This window comes from Numenius arquata, chromosome 2 (genome assembly GCF_964106895.1).
Source record: "Numenius arquata chromosome 2, bNumArq3.hap1.1, whole genome shotgun sequence".
In the NCBI taxonomy this organism is placed as follows: Eukaryota; Metazoa; Chordata; class Aves; order Charadriiformes; family Scolopacidae; genus Numenius; species Numenius arquata.
The window spans coordinates 34,501,190-34,521,982 of NC_133577.1; the positions used below are offsets into that span (position 1 = coordinate 34,501,190).

A 20,793-nucleotide genomic window follows, 5' to 3' on the forward strand; every position below is an offset into this window, starting at 1 on the left:
TTTACAGATGGCTTAGGCAGTAGTCAAGACCATTATAAATGTGGGCCTCTGATTGTTTCTGCAGTGTGGTAAATGCTTGGGTTATTTCAAATTAATCTAGAAATTATATGAAGATATTTTATTGAAACAAGTAACTTTGTTAATCTGTGGCCAATCAAACTTTCTTGAAGCAATAAATGCTTTTATGAAGACAAGAAGACTTAGAGAAAAAACCCAGTAGCCTTCCAACACCTGTGAGAAGGCCATCAAGAATATGGAGCAGGCTTTTGACAGCGTGGCTTGTGAGAGGAAGAGAGACAATGGGCAAAAAAGGAAGAGTTCAGGCCGGACATAAGGAAAAACTTTTTCATGATGAGGACAGTCAAGCATTGAAACAGATTGCTTAGAAAGGTTACGCAGTCTCCATCTTTGCAGGTTTTCAAGACCAGACTGAACAAAGCCCTCAGCAGCTTAGTTTGGTCTCATAGCTGATGCTGCTTTGGGAAAGAGGTGGGGTTAAAGACCTGCTGAGGTCTTTCCAACCTGAATTTTCCTACGAACCCAAGAGGCAAACTTTGAAGAGTGGAGACAATTTTTTTAAAAAAAAGTGTATGCTTTACTTCTTAAGACTATTATATACTAAATGAGAACATTTTTCTGTCCACATGATATGAAAATTTCCAGAAGCAGCAAGAAAGGCTTTATATTTATTTATATGGTTTTATATATTTATATGGTTTTCTATTATTGGATGCACTTATGTCCAAGCTCTTCTTATGTGTTTGGTATATTCTTAATCTCAGATCATTCTGCCAGTCAGGTATTACTTTGCTGATAGTGACTGAATTTCACACCAATTTTACAACATTGTAAGAAAAGACTAGAGAATTTTGAAATAGGAGGGCAAGTAATCTTTTCTCTCTGTGAGTTAGATATGTGGCAAACTGAGAACAAAACACTGAATATGTAATCATCAGATAGTAGCAGTGTCACATAGATCAAACCAGGACAGCACTGAGATCTTTCTCTTTACCAGTTAATGAAAGCTATTGGAAATGCTTCAATGTCAAAAGAAATGAGCTGTTGTACCAGTATTTCTCTTTTGGCCACCTTCAAATGAATTCACTATAAAGGGGATTTTACTGAAAACCAAAAACGACGGCTGCTTCATCCAGAAATGGTTTGGAACCTCTGGTTCTTCTCTGGTTGCATAGAGGCAAGGTGGTGGCCCTGCTCTCCTCAACAAAGCTGTATAAACATTAATTCAGTGTACATTTAATACAGTGTTTATATATAACAGAGTAAGAAGAAGAAAAATAAAGACAGACAGAAAAAGATTCTAGCAGAAGGACATTTTAATATAATCTCCAACAAAGCAGACATATAAAAGGGGAAAGACCTGTGGATTTTCCCATCTCTGATCAAATCCTTGAACTCTCTCTTCCCAAAGCAACAATAGATCTGACTTTTATCTCACCTTGTACATCCTAAATTCTGCATAAAGCTTACCAATTTACGTGGTAGCTGTGCTGACTTTTATAGAAAATTAAAATGCAGATGAATGTATAACTAACACTTCTTAACTGATTGCGTCTCAGTTGTTAATTTGTTAAACAAATACCTTCTGTAGGTTTGAATATATGAATTCTCCAAGTACTTCAGAATAATTATGAATTTTCCACAGAATTAAGTATCAGCAACTTAAGGAAATATACATTCTTGAGAATGATGTGACTTCTGCTGATATATTGTTTTATTTTTATGTGAACAACCCAAACCTTTCTAAATGCATGACTCTAAGCTTATTGCTAGCACGAAAAATGATGGCTTCAATCTGGAAGTCTGTATATCTCAGAGAAATAGACTGTATTTTACATTGCACTTTCTGATTTGTTTTAGTCTGATGTGTAAAAAAGCCATTGCGTAACTGGATATTATGCTATAAATTAGTACTGAGTCAATAGTGAACTTATGTTGTATATAATATAAAACTGCATTTAAATTTTCGCATCTCATATGTATTTTACAACTATTTGTCCTGTTTTACTTTACGCCTATCAAGTGTCATTGTTTCTTCTGAAATTTGTATATTCTGGATAGATGTATATTTTGTACAACAATTCAATGTATTCAAATGAATAAAAACCTAATTACTTTGTACTAAAAATTTATATTCATATTACAATGAAATCTCATTATTCTAATAATCTGATATGAAAACTACTATTTCTTGGCAAAAAAAAAAAAATCAGCAAAATATCTCAAAATGTAACTTTATAGACTTTTGTAACCCAGATAACTATTTTTGCACAGACATCTCTGGATGCCAACTAGATGTAATTAATAAAGCCTGATGCAAATCCATGCAAACAAAATTACCATCAGTAGTAATAAGTGTTCCCCAGACTGGAGGTGTAGAAGAGCATTAATATATTAGATAATTTTAACATTTAGAAAACATACAATGAATTCACAATAAACAAACATATTTGGCAAACTCCTAATTGGTTATTTTAGTTTTGCTTAATCTTAATGCATGCTGAAGATACCGAGTGCAAATATTCAAAAATCATTCCCTGGAGAAATGGATATTGCTGTCAAAGATAAATCACTTCTATACTGTATGTCTAAGGTAGTTATTTGTACCTGTTTCTAAACAGAAGAGGAAGGCAAAGAATAAAGGTCTTTATTTCAAAAAGGAAATAGTGGACTTCAACAGGAAGGTCATTTGTTCCCCAAGCCTGAAAGGACATAAAGAAATTATTAGACTATATTTCAGGTTGTGCTGTCGGTTTTAAAATAAACTTCAGAAACATAAAACAAAAGAAAGGAGAAAAAAAAGAGATCTTTTAATTTAAAAATTTTAAGACAAAAAAATCATGCCTCCTCTTCTGCTTTTTCATTTCTCTACCTCAAGACTGAACAAGGCAACAAAGGCATATGTTTGCAGGGTAGCCCTTTGTAAAAAGCTTTCCAATGTAGTTATTACAATGCTTTAACAACCCCAGCAAGCCCCTGTCAATGTACCTGCTTTAATTCCTCTCTTTTTAGAAAGCAAATGATAACGACCTACAAACCCTGAGGTAATCTTCCCTGAGACCTCTCACTCCCCCCCTGCATTACTGTCACTAAGGATATTGAGCATTCCCATGCTTTCTGTTTATAAAACGTATTTTCCACTCTGTTGACTTCTGCACACATTTATCCCCCCTTCCTCCCTCTGCCCTCCGCCCCCCCACCCCTCCCTCCCCCCTGGCTAATGTAAAGTGGGGCCCTCGGTTTGCTTCTAAGATACTGATACAACAGTTTGAAAGGGTCAGAATCAATAAAGGGAAGAGCAGTAAGTATGTTGACATTTTTTAGACCTAGCAGACTTTGGTTTGGCCACACTTTCTCATGTTGTTTCCTGCAGGGCGCTCTGTGTGTAATAATCATGCAGGGAGTGAATACATTCACATGCAAATACAGAAATGCTTATTGAATATCTCAGTTGAAGAAAGTTTGGGAAGGAGACAACACAGCACTGGAATAGGACGCAGCAAACAGCTTCTATATGAAGCTGTCTGACTCGCATTAGTGGCTCTAGGCAAATAATTTCTCTATAATTTATTTTGTATGTGTTCAAAATTCATTGAGGAAAAGTTCTGTGTGACCCTGATAACACATAACTTTTTTCCCCAAAGTATTCGGTCCCCTTCTACTCTTCCTCTCTGCTAAACTCTACTTCTGATAGTTTTTCTTTATCAACAAAGCCAAGTCCCCATCTCCACCTCCTAAAAGAAACCCCTCCAGTTCTCCTTTGCTTTGGATGCAACTGTTATTGGAAACTGTACAGCCAATGATGCACAAAAACTACAGCAGTTACTGTGCCTCTCATCTCCTTTTAGTCTAGAAACAAGTCAGGTAAGAGTGAAGCGATGTGCTCACGGGAAAAGGGAACACATAACAATATCACAGATATGGGAATAGTGGAGTCTCTCAGCCCATTTTCTTCTCCCAGTTAGAAAGGCTACCACTGCACCTCATAAATGTCCTCAGGTTTCACTGTGGTGCTGAAGCACAAAGTACTTCCTTACTAGTACTAATCCATAGATTTTTCTCTCCTTCATCTTGCTAAATTAGAATTTACAAACTTTTTTTGATCAACAGTTTCTGCTATTAGTGGCTTTATCCTTCAAATCTGGGAGGGTTTCCCTTTCCTCACAAGCAGTCAAGAAAAAAAGCCTTCTGTTATCTGCAAGGTTGACTCCAAATCCTTCTCACAACTTGCTGCTGAGCTGTCTCTTATCTACGACACGTCGGGTCCCTACAGGTTTGTAATACGCTGCTCATACTTATGAAGCCTCTTTACTTTTTGTTCCCCTGCCTATGCTTAGTTATTGGTTGTGTCATCCAGCCCTGCACTGCCAGGATGACCAAATGTTACTTCATTCCTTATCAGCTACTTAGGGCAGCACGTAGCTCATCTTGTCTAACTGAGCTTCAGAACAATTTTGAAAGTGTTGACTGTCCTTTGTTCTGCAAGAATACCTTTTATAACTTGGGGTCTATTAGTTGTCAATGTTCATAATGCCTAGTCCCTTCTGAAACTGATGGATGACGCCAGGTAATAGCCTGTGGCTGAAAAACAGGACGGAAAAGGCATTTGAGAGAGACATTCCTGATATGGTATGATTTAGGAGATGATCACAGGACAAGATGTGCTCTTGTTAGTTAGATTACTGTACTTCACAGAATGAGTCAGATTTGGCCCTTCTAAAGGCTTGAAATGTTTGTTCTAAGACACTTATCTCTAACCTGCTTCTGGTGAGCTGCCTCACCATAAATTCAACTTAATTTCATTTGCAGAAGAAACCTGACAACAGCTTTTCTAAATAAAGACAAAAGGGATCCCAAAGCCTAAGTGTGTTAAGTGTTTGCTTTGGATGAGTGTAGGGAGGCTGTTTTTTCAGCCACTGTGTGTTTACCTGACAGTTTTCTGATAAGCAGTGTGATACCAAAACCCCACTTTGTGACAGTGCTAACACCATCTGCCAGGTGCTGATAGCTTGCTGAATAATGCTGTCATCAGCACTCAAGTGCTGACGGAAAGTTATTGCTTCAGTAACCACTACCGCTTTCATCTTCTGTCTAATTGGTTACTGCCGCTAAGAACTATTATTCCAGAAAAAAAAAATAAGAAAAAAGAAAATCATAGGTCATTTTTCTTTATCATGATGAATTACTTCTAGGCCGCCTTGCAGTGCCACCATTGTGTATTTATTGCTTTCTGCTTCCTGCCAATTTTACTTATCTACACTATAGAGTGAACTTTATTGCCTGCCTATGATTGCTCTCAGTACCTGATTTGGTGACAAATACCCATAGAAAGTTTCACTAGACCTTGATATAGTGAAATACTTCTTAAGGGCATACTCTGCTAGACACAGCGGGTCAGTCTGCCTCATGAGGCAGGGTACGGTGGAATCATTTGCGTAACCTTTATTTCATGTTAATTGTTACAGCTAAATTTGTATTAACTAAAAACCAGGCCAATTTAAAGAAAATGTACACAGAAAATTTTGGAAGTATTTTCATAACCAAGAAACCACATTCAAGTGCATTCACTTAAGTGTAAAGAAATACACTGTGCATGCTCCATGCCTGCCCAGAAAATTCCCTGATGGTGGCTGAGAAAAACAGACAGCCTTCATATTTTTACACTGCAGCATTGAGCTACTAAAATAAATACACGTGAAGAACCTCAAGTGTTTAGAACGGCTAAGAACATAATGTAATATAATTTAAGCCAGAATCAGTTCTCACTTGCGTCAGTATAAATGAGGACTAAAGCTATTTTGGCTTTAAGATGACGTACTGAAGATTCTGGTTTGGCTTCCTATTTTTTGGCAGGATTTACCTTTCTTTTGCAGGATGTTCTGTCTTGCTTTAATGAAACCTAGGATGTCAGCATCAGCCTGGCTGTCTCCAGTCAGAGGAACAGATGTACTTGAACTTGGTGGGGTCCTGAAATAAGAAAGTATACTTGTGGACCCAACTGAGTGAGAAGGTTATTTTTCTGTTCCATTATCTCCTCTCTTTTTTCAGCATGAAGGACTTTGTTCTCCAGATACATTTTTAGAGATGGCACAGTTCAGAGGAGAACCAAGTTCAGGGCTTCTTGATGCTATTGTGTAGATTATTAAGATTAGCTAATATCTTTTTAGTTTGGTAGGGCCACATGCTTATAAGCTATCAAACCTCTCACAAAGGGTTAAAAATATTTTACTGCTGAGTCAAAGACTTACTGCTGAGCGGAAAAGCCTAATACAGTGAGTTTGCCAAAGAAATGATTGATGTGTCTATGCCATGTGTTTATTTGCTTCAGGAAAAAATGCTGCTATTTATTTCAACAGATCAATAGTATTTTTGCCTACTGTAAGGGAATTAAGTTTTCATACATACCCAGAAGTAAATAATCACATGACATTCATGACATCTGCTGCTGACTCTCCAGTCCCAGCTGAGATCTTGTATCTGTGCAGTTAAATCATTGACTTACTTACCTCTGCTTTTGTCAGACCCTCCAGCCGTATAAGATGATGTAGTACAATGAAGCTATTCTAATCAGCTAGGAATTTGGCTCTGTGTCTTTAGCCTTGTTTAAAGATCAAACACTAACGATGAAATGAGAAATATAGTGATAAAAATTATAATGTGGAAGGACAAGTGGAACTAAAAAGAGAAACTTTTTTTTTACATATCCTACCTCTGTAATTGTAGTCATTTCCACTGTTCCTTACTGTCTATTGCAGTAGAATGTAATTGTGCCTGGCATAAAATGGAAGTCTGATACCTTTTTTTTGTGCTACTAATTAAGTCCTGAGTTTCTGAATTAGTGAACCAAAATTCTGGAAAGAAATCCAGAAATGGCTATGAACTTAATAAAATTTCTCTATTTATGTAATTTACAAGGTCATTTCAGAACACTAGTAAAGGACTATTCACTTAATTGATTTTCATTTGATTAGGAACAACATAAAATAAAAAATACACAATATATTTGAGAAGGTACTGTCTGAATTCCATTTTAACTTCTCTTTTTCTTATACACAAATGCAATTTAAAACATAGGTTTTGGGGGATGAAATTTTCCATTATTTTTCTCTGTTCCAGAAATGGATTGTTTCGGAAAATGAAAAAAGGCCTTGTGATTTGTTCTTCCTAATGCAGTAGGAAAAATAGTAACGTAACCGTATTTTCCTAAGGGCCTTAATAGCCAGAACTGTTGAGCACAATAAGAATGTAGCTTCTGAAAGTATATGGACTTGGCATGATGTTTTGGTGGGGGAAAAGAAGATGGAAATGAGCACATTAGAAAAAATAGAAAAGCTGTCAAAAAAAAAAAAGTAGTTTCGATCAATGTGCTAAGCTAATTTTCACAAAGCAGTACCTCTTTTGAGAAAACATGACATGTAACCTTTGCCAAGGCTGACACACCCAGGCTGTTCATGTAATTTTATTTTACCAGAGTAATTTGTAGGAGGGGGACTCAATGTATTTTACGGATAAAATCATGGAACTGAAAAAAACTCTGTGTAGTTCCTGCATTCTGCAATACTTACATACTCATCTCTCTTCCTATTAAATGCTTTTATTTACTCTTTTAGGGTCCCTTTCTCTTGCTGAGAAGACACAGTCGTGGGGATTCATAAGCTCATGGGGAAAAAAGCCTCCGGCCAAACAAGGAACCACCTCTTTAATGCTGATAATGCGGCTACTTGGTGAATAGCTATGGGTCATGTTTGGTGTTGTTTTGGAAGCTGGAGGAAAATCTGCATTTTCAGATTTATTTTTGTTTTTCAAGGAGACTGTTGTTGAAGTGACCGATAGAGGGTTATCTCAGTATTATATTACTTACTGGTTTGCTTTCTTCTCTGAATAGCCCATGTCCCCTTCTTACCTTGTTTTTAAAGTAGGATTACTAGAAGTGGTTGAATTGTTTTTCCCAGCTGGATCTTCATTAGGGCTGATTCTTGTGGCCTCTGAAAAACTGGAACAGGAGCAGAAATGAAGGAAAGAATATAGCCCTTGTGGAGGGCTATATTAATACATGCTAATATTAATACATGCTAAGTAACTACAAATAAGCTGTTTTTCAAGAGGTTTTTTTTATCTATATAAAGTACTTGTTTGCTGGAAGAGGATTTTCAGTTTAATCCAAGTGATGATTAGGTTTATGTAGAGAATGTGGCTACAAAAGAATGACAAATAAACTCATAAAGATTATACTTTTAGTATTTGCCTTCTAAGCAGGGCTTGTAAAGCACTTTGATGTATCTGATGTACAGTTTGTAATGGTATATTTAGTTCACGTACTGACTGTTAGCCAAGTGAGCCCTTAGCTCATTTTCCACTCTTTCTTTAGTCAAGCAAAATTATTACTGAAATCAGTGGGAGACTGGATAAAAACTCAGTGAGGACTTTGGGATGTGGCTTGTTGATGATAACCAAATATATTGCAAACATCTGTTGTGCATTCTTGTCCCGGCAGATACTGTTATAAGGAAGCTCTCCACTAGGAAGGCAGATTTCTGCCACGGGATGTCCAGGGACTCTCGCCTTTCCCCAGGGGTTGTGTATGGTGCTGGATTGGGTGCCAATCGGAGAGAGTGGAAACACTGAATTACTCAGTTTTAGGATTTTTCCAGTAGATGGCAGGATTGGCAAATTCTTGCTTTTCTAACTGCAGTAATTTGTTCGTTGTTGGCTGATGAATTGATATTTCTGGCAGAGAACTCGAAAAAGGAAAGAAATTTATTACTAAAATTTTACTGTATTACAGTGTGCCAGGTTCAGTTTTGCAGAAGATATTGTGCCCAAGAGTATAAGTCATTTTCAAATGAACAGCTCCAGGTTTCCTGAATGTTTCTCTTTAACTCCTCAAGTCCCATACCATTTGCACCTGCCTAAATGGATTAAAATGACCTCAAGACTCAGCCTGATTCAACTAAAACAATATCATATTTAATGTTAATAATATTCAGTACTTTATTACACCTACATATTACAAGAGCTAGAAAGGATGTGTGATGTTATTACCTACTGTGGTTTAACAATATCTGGGAACTTCACTTCATAGTTCTGCTCTAGGATTTCCTGAACATTTTTTCCATTGATTTGGCAGTTCTTAAAAACTAAGTGATTTCACTCTTAAATTCAATTTTCTAAAAGGACTCTGTGTCTGTGCCCTGAGATACCTAGGCATCCAAGTCATATAACCACGGTTTAATAAATCACTACACATCAACTGAACCATAGCAACCATCCACGGATGTTCTTAGCCTGCAACAAATGTAAGGTAATGTAACTCAATGCGATCCTTTTTCATTGTTTTATTTTCACCGAAATAAGCTGCTTTGTTTTCTATTTACCATGAACAGAATGTATGATTTTATAAATATTGTGAGCTAGCTGAAGTAATTTATTTTTAAGCTGCAGTAGTTTATATGTTTGAACTAATTTTTTTCCATTGAATTTAAACAACAATTATTCTCCAAAATTTTTAAATCCCCATTCTAAAGGGGTCTTAGATCCAGATCAGTTAAAAAAAACCTAGACACTACGGGTGTGGTAGGGTTTGACCTCTAAGGATCTGACTTTCAAGTACATTCCTAGACCCAGGATAATAAGTCAAAACTTGCCTTAGAGTGCTCTGGGTGAACCAGGCAAGTGAAGAATGTGATACTAAAAAAAGCCCTTAGACTGGGTAAGGTGATGCCCAGAATCAGGAAATTAATATTAATCAGGAAATTAACATGTGCTCAGAGATGGACCTTAAATTCCCAGTCTCTGCCTGTGGAGTTACAGCAAGACATTTTTGTCTGTGGTATGCAAACTCTTCTCCTGCAAGTTAAAGAAATTTATAAGGAAGCTTATAACTATTTTCCATAATGACTCAAAATGCTGCTTCCATGTAAGAGGTTAACAATTACAGTACTAATCTAACAAATGAGTCCCTCAGTTTGGCAGAATTCAAATCCATGTTTTACATATCCCAGAGATTTCTCTAATCCTTAGGCCAGAGGGATGACCCGTATGGGGATAACTTGTGTCTTTCACACTGTAGCTCTGATAATGCTTCTATGGCATTGCAAGATACTGATATTGAATCATAATGGGGTGAAAGGGTCTAATTTTGCTGTGCAGTGGTTTGTACACTCAGATGCAACTTGCTCCTAGCCTGTTCTCAGAAGCCAGGACTCTCCTCCTTCATCTGAGTGTTAGATGTTGTTCCAGTGATGAGAAAAGATAAAAAAATTTGCTAGCACTGCTCTAAATTTAATGGAAATTCATTATGACAGTACAGGGTTGGGGTAATGTTCCCCTTCTCCGTGTGTTAAGCCTGAAGGACTGGACATCTCAGGATGCTCAACAAAGTCAGTATTTGAACTGAGTTAGTGATCAGTCATATAAGAAAGAAGTTGGTCTAGAGATCTCTAAAGGTGCCTTCAAACCAACATTTCTGTAATGTGTAAACAGGCACTCCTGGATCACAGTTTTGGATTTGGATGGACATACAAGGTACAGAAGTCCTGTCTCTTTGCCTGGCTCCTATGTTCTAACATTATTCAGGTTCTTTTGAGAATGTATAATTCCCATTTTCATTCTGAATCTGATTTTTCCTTGAGTTGAATTTAAGAAGTCTCTAAGCACTGTTTCCTGATGGCTTCAGTAAAATTCCTACTTTTTCTGGAGATTAAAGACAGTCTGTCAACTCCATATGTCTCAGTTCTTTTTTAACCTAGTACCTGAAGTTTCACTGAGTGGAAAACTTGCTTTTTTTGAGGGATCATCTACTGGGGGTATATGCCTCAGTCAGGCACAGGGCAGCAGCTACAGAGATGTACAAGATATTGTGGCAGTGTCTCCCTTGCTGCAGGAGCTCAAGGGCCAGAGACAACTGACTTGATGGACTGATCAGCTCCATCAAGCACATAGGATAGAGGAGCCAGAGAGATGATGGATGTCATGGTATGAATGGTTGATTCACCAGCTGAAAAAAAGTCGAAAATCAGGTAGATTAAAACAGAAGGTATAAAATTGTAATGTTAAAAAACCCTCAGCTGCAGTTCTACAGTCATCTGGGCCTTGGACGTGTGGGGAACAGATGTTCTGTGTAAAGGTAGGCAAGATTCAAGCTGGTAAATATCTGAGCATTTTAGTATTTGGTTACAAAATGAAATTTGGCCTAACTTGCAAATTCATAGATAGATTGCTCAAGTTAAATTGTTACCAACAGAATGTGAAAACCTTCGAAATGACATTAGTCATTGATGTTATTCCCAGATTATATTTTATCATCACGTAACACTGAGGAAAATCGGCAGGAAAGAAAAATTATTACGACAAAAAATGCTGCAAAATATATAAACATTTCCCTTGTTTCATATAGCATTAATATAGGGAGTAAACTTTGCAATCCAGGACAATAAATGTTAAAAAATCTGATGCTCCAAGTCATCGGAGAACATGAAGAGTTATCTGAAAATATTTCCAAGGGAATCTGAAGTATCAGAAAGATTTTGAAGAAGAAGCTGGAGAGTCAAGGAGTCTGAGATTGTAGATATTGTGGGGCTTACTGGAACAGGACAAACGAGATTCAGTAAAAGGGAACGAGTGAGGTTAAGAAAGATCTGACTGAATTAAAAAGGAATGCATTCCTTCTGAGAGAAAGAAAAAAATACAAAATTTTTCAGAAGATTTGAGTAACTATCCAACATTTGCTTCATTCAAGTGGAATACAAGAACAGCTCAACACTATTGAAATTAAATATTCAGTGAGAGAAGTAACTTGAACAGACAAGGACCCGATAAATTTCTTAAATTAAAGCCAATGCAGGAGAAGACTCTATGAGGATGAACAAAACACTGTGCTTGAATTCTGAAGTGGAGCAGGCATGGAGTGCTGAGCCTAACATGCATTTTAAGACTTTTTGCAGTCTTGACAGGAACCCATTAAGAGACATAAACATACATAGAGTAGGAGTTGCAGTTAGCACCACAGCTTTATAGTAGGGACAATATGGGCAGGTAGGGTATTCTCTTTCAAGTTTGAGGGATTTTATTCAGTATTCCTTTTGACTAAAATAACTTCTTGATGATTATTTTAAGTTCCTCCTCCTTTCTCTTTGTAATGTGACTCTGGGATTGCTGATTAGACCCTTTTCTGTCTGAAATATAGAGATGGGTCATTCTTTCTCCACTTTGTACAGTTGTTCTTCATTTTAGGTACTATGTTCAGATCAGATGAGATTTACTATTTCTGCAACCTTCATATGAAAGACACAAGCAAAGATAAATATAGTCTGAAAACCTTCTGAATCTACTTAACAGGTTAATAAGCACAAGTCTGTAGGCCTCTACAATATACAAACTACTGGTTTCAGCTATTTTAAGTATATCAGATTTGGTAATGTTTTGAACCTGTTCAACAAATACCCTTTCCTATGCCAACATGCTTTTTCTCATGCCAAACCCACTGATAACCCTGATGTCACCCTTTTCCCCACTTCAGCTCTGTGGTCACTAAAATAAATGTATTCCTTCTTACTCTAGTGGGAGTAGGATCAAACTTTCAAATCATACTGACTAAGGCAGAAATGTTCACTGTTCAACTCTTTTATTAACACAGACTCATTTCAACATTTAACAATTCAGCCTTTTTTTTTTTTTTCAATTGAAAGAGAGACGTTTGGCCATGAATCAAGTGCCTTTTATATGTGTGTATCCTTCTTAAGCCTCAAAAGGATTATCAGCTTCCCTTCTCTGTTATTTCAGTTATAAATTGATTTAATGTAAAATACAATTTGAGGCTATCACATTCCCTTCCCAAAGCTTAATTTTCTCTGGTAACATGACTAAGGTGTGTCCAACAATAACAATCCACATGAATCGTGCACTAGAAGGTGATCAAAAGATTTTGTTCAAACACATAAATAAAACTCAAGAAAGATTATGGAATATACCTGTATCCTTTATATGCAGAGATAGATAATTTATTACTTCTAATCCTGAAGATTGTAGTTATATCCATTCACGCTCAGGAGTTTGAATGGTTTTACTGCATACTTACTCTGTCAACAGCAGTCTTAGATTTCTGACATGCAGCCCACTAAACTTTAGGTCTTACATCTATTGAACACACCTGTGAACTGAACACCATCTTGGAAATAGGTTTTATTTACACCACATTATATCAAGTATAATTCATGTCAGTTTCTGCTTTTGTGACCAGTTATTCTGCTGGGTGAAGATAGCAATACCATTGCAGAGAAAGAGATTGTTGATTTCTAGGTAAGTTAGAAACAAAGAGCCATTTGTGTCTTGAGACTATGTAACCGAGAGGAGCAATTGCAGCTTGGACTCATCCTACACAATCATGGGAACTGGTAAGTAAAGTTCCTGTGTCAACTGGGGTCAAAGAAATCCCTGGGAAATAAATATTCTACTTTTTTATACCTTTAAAGCCTGTGAAATTGGAAACTTTTACTCTGAAATGTTATTGCCTCAAGTAGGAGGAAAAGTAAATTTTCATGCACAGTGGGATGTTAAGTCTGCAACTCCCACCTCACAAAAGCAGAAATAGTGTTTCTGCTTCCATATATATCACACTGGAAATGTACCTGTGCAAAATATGTTTAAACAGGCTAACACAAAATAAGATGAGCTTTATGGAACTGTAAGGAGGGAATAGTAGTTAACTTCAAAAGATCATTGCAAGAAAATTGACAGAGATGGGACAAAAAATCTATATTCATCCTGATTCCTTCTACAATTTAAATTCAAGAAGATGAATGTTCTGGGTCTGCAATATGTACGCAAGGATCATCCAGACAATCTCAGTCAACTTGTCTAGAGAGAAACTGTTCATTAGACTCAGAACTGTTCATCTTTCTCTTAGACACAGAGAAACTGTTCATTATAAAGCACATGTGATTTTTCACAAGAGACCACGTGGAGCAGTACAGGACTCTGAAGTAAGCATGGGAGCTGAAAGCAACTAGGCACCTTCCCCTGTTCTATTCAAAATTCTAGACAAACACACTTTTCTGAGACTTGTCCTCCAGCAATAAACAGAAATGGAAAAGATGTTTGAAAGAAAAGTTTAAAACAAAATTATAAAGAAAACACTTATGCAATTATGCTTTTGAGCTGGGGTGGGGGAAAGATAAATTACCACTTCTGGAGACCAGTCTCCCATTGCATTGCGAAGTGCCTGGGCATTATCATACGTTCTGTTTAATTCTAGCTTAGACTGCAAAAGATATCACTCTCCTGAGCAATGCATGAGCACACCAACTGGAAATTGTTGCTCCCAAGACCAATGGGGCAGCGAGGTTGTGCAAGAGGTCCTTAGTTCAAAGTTAAAGAGAGCAACAGTCATGGATTACTTGAGCTAATTTGGCTGACTTTGTGCTAAGGTAGACCAAAAATGCTCTCACATTCTGTTCCATCAGCTTTTCTGTGGGACAAGTAACCTTCAGCCTAAAACCGGAAATGAAAAGCTCAAATTAGGCCATAAACCTGCCAGCCATTTGCAAGGCAAATAGTACTTAAGTCTTGAGAGAACACAGAATAAGAATTGAAGCAGAGAAGATGAGTCAGTTTTCATCAGTTTGAGACATCCTAAAATGCCTTCTTAGACAACTTTAGAGGATTATGAAATTCATTCTCTGTACTGATTATGGAGCATTTACTATAGATACACCAAAGTTTACAATAAAAATTAGAATCTATTTTACAATTTTAAGAAAATCCAGTATTCATTATGTCCCGGTTTGAAGTAAAACCGAACCAATTTTCTGTTCTGTAACTTTACGTCCTAGCTAGGCCTCCTCTAACTCTCTGAAATTAACGGCATATTGTGGAGAAAACTGCTCGTTCTCAGAATGATAAGCCCAATGTTTGTGCTCCATGCCAAGGAACGGTATGCAGGGAGGCCCTTGCTTATACTTATTGCCATAACAACCAAGGTCAGCCAATTTCGTTATTTGCCCCATTAGAGGGTCGGAAACGGAAAAAACGTAGAGGGGTCACATCGGGGGGGAGGAGTGGACAGGACAGGTGACCCAAACCTGACCAACTGGGGTATTCCATCCCATCTGCCCCATGCTCAGTATAAAAGCTGAGGGATCAAAGGGTCAGCCCCCTTCCTGCGATGGCCGACGTCCAGAGAGGACTCTGTCTGTTCATCTGCCTTTGATCCCGATCCAGGTGTTCCTGACTGCAGAGCTGGAATCCAGTTACCATTCGTCACTGAGTCCAGTCTGGGACTTCCCCAGTGCCTGCCGGTGATGTGACTGTCATCCTGGGAGCTTGATAGGGTTTTGTATATATTCTATCTATTTCATTATTTTCTTCTTTATTTTTATTTTAATATTAATTCTTCATTAAAGTAGTTTAGTTCATTCTAAACTTCTGAATCTCCTTATCTCTTTCTCCTCCTCTCTCCTCTTTTTTGGGGGGGGAGAAGAGGGTGGGAAGGGCCATCTGTCGGTCCGGTTTTGGTAAATTCGGCCGAAACCACGACACATTATTTAATGGTATGTAGGATATATTATGTTTGCTGCAAAGCAGGAAACATCATTTATGCAGAGTATTGTTATAAAATCGTAGGTAAAGCCACCCATCAGAGAGTAATGGTATAATGAGAACGAGGGGGAGAGAGAAGGAGAAAAAGAGAGCAAGAGAGAGGTGGGGAGGGAGAGAGGAAAAGGGAAGGAGAGAGAACACTTCCATTTATTGTCAATGAATATGGAAACCTGCACATTCAGGTATGTTTTCCTGCACTCTACTTTGCTTGAAGGCTATGAAAGATCTATTACTACAAATTTAAATTAGAGGTTTTGAAATCAGAAGTGACTGATGATGAAACAACCAAGATGACTACGTTTTTCTGCTATAGAGGATGCACCAATGTTTTACAGTATCAAACACAATATCATTGTGGAATGGTTTGCTGCATAAATGTAGAACCAGGACATTTTAAAACAGCAAATCTATCTAGGCTATATATTAAATACTTCTTTAATTTTTTTTTTTGGTTTGCAGTCCCCTGAATACATTCCAAAGGAGATATAGTCTCCTCACATAGCAAAATTGACTCATAATAAGTTTGCTTTTCTTAGATTTTTGTCATGGGGTCCCTAGTGACAAGTTTCCAGGGTCCCAAGACAAACAAGTCAAAAAAACTGAATTACAATAAGCTGCCTTCAATATGATTGCAAAATAACCAAATGATAAAAATTCTTTTTCTACACAGTCATTTCTCTTGCAACTAGAAATGCAGTGTTTGAGTGGGATATTTGCAAAAGCATTCTGGTGAACTGCACTCCTACTAAAACAGCATTTTCTTACAAGTAGGAAGGGAGAAAAAAATTACCAATTTACCTGTTAGTTGATAGATGTTGCGAGGATTTGATAAACTGGGGATAAACAGTTGCGGTATTTGGTGAGCTAACCATCTCTGGCTTTTCCTGCTGGGTTTAGATTGAAAAAAAAAAATTATGTAGGATTATGTTGGCCTACAGGTCTCAGCAATACCAAGGTAGGCAATGACTCATTCAGAAAACACTGAGTCTGAATCACACAGTATTTTCTTCACTTGGACAAACACTTCTGAACAAAGAGAAAAGTGTTTAGGATAGGTTCAAGTATTTTTAAGCTCAAGTTACAGGTTTTTAATATGTAACAGCATGTGCTTGCCGATTTGAGTTTCTTAGGGAGCTCAGATGTATAGATAGGTCAAGATCCAAGAAATCAACCCCAATTATTTTTTCCAGTTTTCTAATCTTCTGCTGATGAATCATGAGAGACTGAATCCTGGACCTCTCATGTTAAGTGATAGAGAAAAATGTGCTCCAGTGGATTCAAGAATATTACTTGCAGTGCTTTGAAAAGCCCAAATATTTAGACAGGAAGGTGGCTAAAACATTATCCTCTTTGCCACTAATATGGTTAGGGATTTTAACCTGAAAAGTATTTTGCAATGATAACTTGAAATTAAGCTAGGTAGGTGGCACATTATGGAAAACTAAGTTCCTTGTGTTAAGGTCTGTATCTACTTTAGGCTGTTTTCTTAAAAATACAGTTTAAATTTTTACTCATGAGAATTAAACAAAATACTGGCTAAACAATTCTTTGTTTATAACAACTTTTCCCCAAGTAGTAAATCTTCTCTTCCAGTTAATAATGAATGACATGGGATGGACTGCACTTAGCACTCTTTTTCATTAGGCTGATATGCATTTCATGGCAGTGCTTTGCTTTGAGATGCCATGTCACTACTTGGAAGACATTAAAAAAGTGTCAAAAGGGGAGCATAAGAAAGCTATATTTTTGTTTCAGTTGATCCCCCTCTGGACCCTTTTGTACTGTCTCTTGTGTTTGTGAAACTGTAGCTTTCAGACTGACTGTGTTATGAACTTCTAATACATTGTTTAAAATGGCATTTCTTTAGTTTGTTTTTACACAAGTCATTAAATTACAGCACTCTGTTTCTGCTGGGTACTTGAACAGGCAATGATGGCAGTGGTGGGCCTCAGCTAGAGAGTGAGGGGACATATGCTCTGTGCTGAGAGATGCTGACCCTCTGGGAGCTTACATAAACTGAAAGGTTACTGGAGTCTTTGCAAAGAAAGGAAGATAAAAAACAATTATATTTGCTGGGATTTGTCCACATTACAGCTATGACTGCCATCTTCTAATACACACGTCATCAACCTGATGAAATCATAGTTTTGCTAGCAGTAAAAAAGATTATTTTTTCCCAATCTCCTCTGTTTTATGTTCCTTCAGAGTTTTTGGCATTTTCTTGGCTTTCAATCAAGTTGTTTACGGAAATGTCAAAACAGAAAATAGAGCAGAAAGCAAGGGTTTTGCTTCATTTATGTTAGCTTCATACAAGCATAATTCACATTAGCTTTGTCTGATTTCTATTGGCACAAGCACAGGCGAATAGGGCCCAAAATCCCATCCTTCGTATTCCTTTCTATCTAGTCAGTTAACTACTTCTCTAAGAAATGACTGAAGATGTTACATCTATGTGAAAATGGAAGAAATACAAAGTTATTTCATACCTGTAGATTTATTGCCTCTTCAGACCACCAGACTTCAAAGTCTTTTCGCAGCTTCATTTTGACTTTTTCCATAAGAAGCTGCAGGTGCTCAATCTCTACCTTCAGCCCTTTCAAGCGATTGAACATTGTTTTATAACTAATATGAGAAGAAGAAAGTGTATTACAGATCTTCCAACACACATCTGAACAAAGCTTTATCCTACCTAGAACGCTTACAGATTTAAACTACAAAAGACTGTATAATAATCAGAGATGCAGGAGACACAGACGAAGTGGTCGCAGGAAGAGACATCTCACATTTTATAAAAGCTTCACTGGGCAGAAAGTACAAGAAACTTATCCCACAAAGCTTTTTATTTCACTAAATAAGTTAGTGAAATTCAAGTGGCATCACTATTGCTTAACAATTAAAATACAGGTTCAATCAAATATGTCAATTATTTCTTTTGATTTCTCAGCATGTTACCATTAATAAACAACTGGTTGCCAGAGCCTGGATTCAGGTAAGAGCTGAGACTGATTCAGCTGGATGGAATTCATTTCAGATGGAAGCCCCATTAATGAGGCCTCCTGGCTAACATATAGTTGGAGATTTACCAGTAGAATGAGAGTCAGAAGTTTCCTCACAGATTGCATATAACATAAATGCTAGCAAATTACTTAGAACTGATATCCTTGCATCTATTTTCTTTCATCCTCCTGGCTACAGTGACATTAGAGCAAGGAATGGTTAAGCAATCTGTATTCTGCATATTATTTACTCTTAGTCAATGCTATATAGCCTAAAGGTTTTCCTTAGGTCAAGGAAAGCAGGATATTTCTGAATCAACCAAAAAGGTTCACAATACATTTGAATTCAAACAAAAAGTTTTTAACACTAATCCTCAGGGAGGATTAAGCTATTTTTATTTATTTTTAGCCATCAGCTGAAGCATAAATTTTCCCCACTCAGGTACTGTGGCCTCTTACAGACAAAACAACAGCATATACACAAATTTAAAAACTATTAGGGAACCACAAAGCTGACATTTTGAAAATGTCAGAGAAAACCCTGAGGGTAGCTGTGTGTGCAGAATTGTAACTGGAATATATTATAGTACAATTTATCTTCTGAAGGATGGCAGAAGTTTGAGGCAGAAGTAATACCTCTTTTTTTCTTCTTCAATTTGCTTTCGAAGTTTCTCTTCTACTGGATCAAGCGTATTTAGCTCTTCAGAAGGACTGGAAACACCTATAAGACAAGTGATCAGATGTAAGAAATGACCATATGATGTATCAAGAAGCAACTTTTAATTAGAATAAAAACTATTTTTTAAGAGGTAGGTAATGAAATGGGGGCCATTAACCATTTTTCTCCTCCAGAAACGTTTCGTCAAATTCCTTATTTAGGCCTTACTTAGTATGAGACGCTTGAAAACTAGTGGTTTGAATTAAGTTGCTTTTCTTTTCCTTTTTTTTTTTTTTCCCCCCCAGTAAAGACTGGAATATTCACTTTAGATATGAATAAAAGTGAGTTTGCCAGCCTATTTTAAAAGTCCATCTTTGGCATAAAACCCTACTAAATGCATTCAACCTGACAGTTTTGGCTACAAAGACAAGACCAGAACAGCAATGTTGGTGCGAAAAGAAGATACAACATTATCTGTGCTGATGCCTGTAAATAGAGTACCAGAAAGAAGAGTGGAAGCCAAATCCTGAAGGAGAAATTAATTTGGTAAGCATTAAATTCAGACAATTAGTATAAATAAGGAAAATGTCATGAAACTAGGTGAGAAATTTTCCAAGGTAAAGGAGAACTGAGGAAATACCTTAAAAGTAGCCTAAGTTAACCTAAGAAAGCAGCTTAGGATTTCCCTATGCTATAACAGAGCTAGTTAGCGTGCAATACACAATATGCTTATTCTGAGAGACGGCAAAACAGTCTTTCCATCATGGGTTATATGTTCCACAGTGAAAGGAAATGTAAAATTACCTACTAGTGTTACAACAGTTTCTATTTCTAGGATGAATGAGAATAGTTTAAGCTTCCCAAGAAAACGCGTTTAACCTTTTTAACTGACGAAAAATGAAAGAAACAAAGATTTGCTGTACAATACGTGCAAGTTTCCATCCCGACTATTATTTCTGCCAAGAAAATAAATTCTACATCAACCTGTCACGAGGCCTGGGGAGTGCACCCTCTCTTCAAGGAGAGGAATTCTGTCTGGTATAAGAGGGCAGTAATGACCCATCTCTGCTTGTCAGAGCGCCAGCTGAAACCATTAATCTTTTGTTGTAGCACCCTGTAGCTTAATATAGATGAAGCTGAAAAGCATTTTATTTCATTTAGAGTACTTAGGTCAAGCATGTTAATACAGACGGCCAAGGTGGACAAAGCCCATGCTCAATTCTCAGTTCATACACCAAAAGGCTTTGCTGGATGTGCAGATTACAAAAGAAGGACAGGGTGAAGACATTTGTCATGGAGAGGGTACCCTCAAAAGATTAAAAAATAAACTGCTTGGAATGTTAAAGTGAATGCGCAAACCAGGAGGTGCAAACATCACAGCAGAGGACATGCTACAACAGTGGCATTATACAAGTTATACCAGAACACAATGGATAACAAGAAGGCCATCATAATCATGCCAGAACCTTTAAGGAGAGCAGTAAACCTTTCAATGATTACAGGGGATCAGGATTTTCTGGTTTGTCA

General features: G+C 37.1%; 1 protein-coding gene across 1 annotated transcript in view; it reads right to left on the minus strand.

Moving 5' to 3' along the window:
• Positions 1 to 2,665: 2,665 nt before the first annotated feature.
• KIF6 (kinesin family member 6) overlaps positions 2,666 to 20,793 on the minus strand; it is a 174,103-nt gene continuing 155,975 nt past the window's right edge. Inside the window, exons 17-23 of the mRNA XM_074161912.1 lie at positions 19,245 to 19,329; positions 18,099 to 18,234; positions 16,411 to 16,499; positions 7,922 to 8,011; positions 5,879 to 5,985; positions 5,687 to 5,694; positions 2,666 to 2,740 (exon numbers count right to left, since the gene is read on the minus strand). Of these exons, the coding sequence (XP_074018013.1) occupies positions 2,666 to 2,740; positions 5,687 to 5,694; positions 5,879 to 5,985; positions 7,922 to 8,011; positions 16,411 to 16,499; positions 18,099 to 18,234; positions 19,245 to 19,329 (590 nt within the window). The remainder of the gene's footprint in view (positions 2,741 to 5,686; positions 5,695 to 5,878; positions 5,986 to 7,921; positions 8,012 to 16,410; positions 16,500 to 18,098; positions 18,235 to 19,244; positions 19,330 to 20,793) is intronic.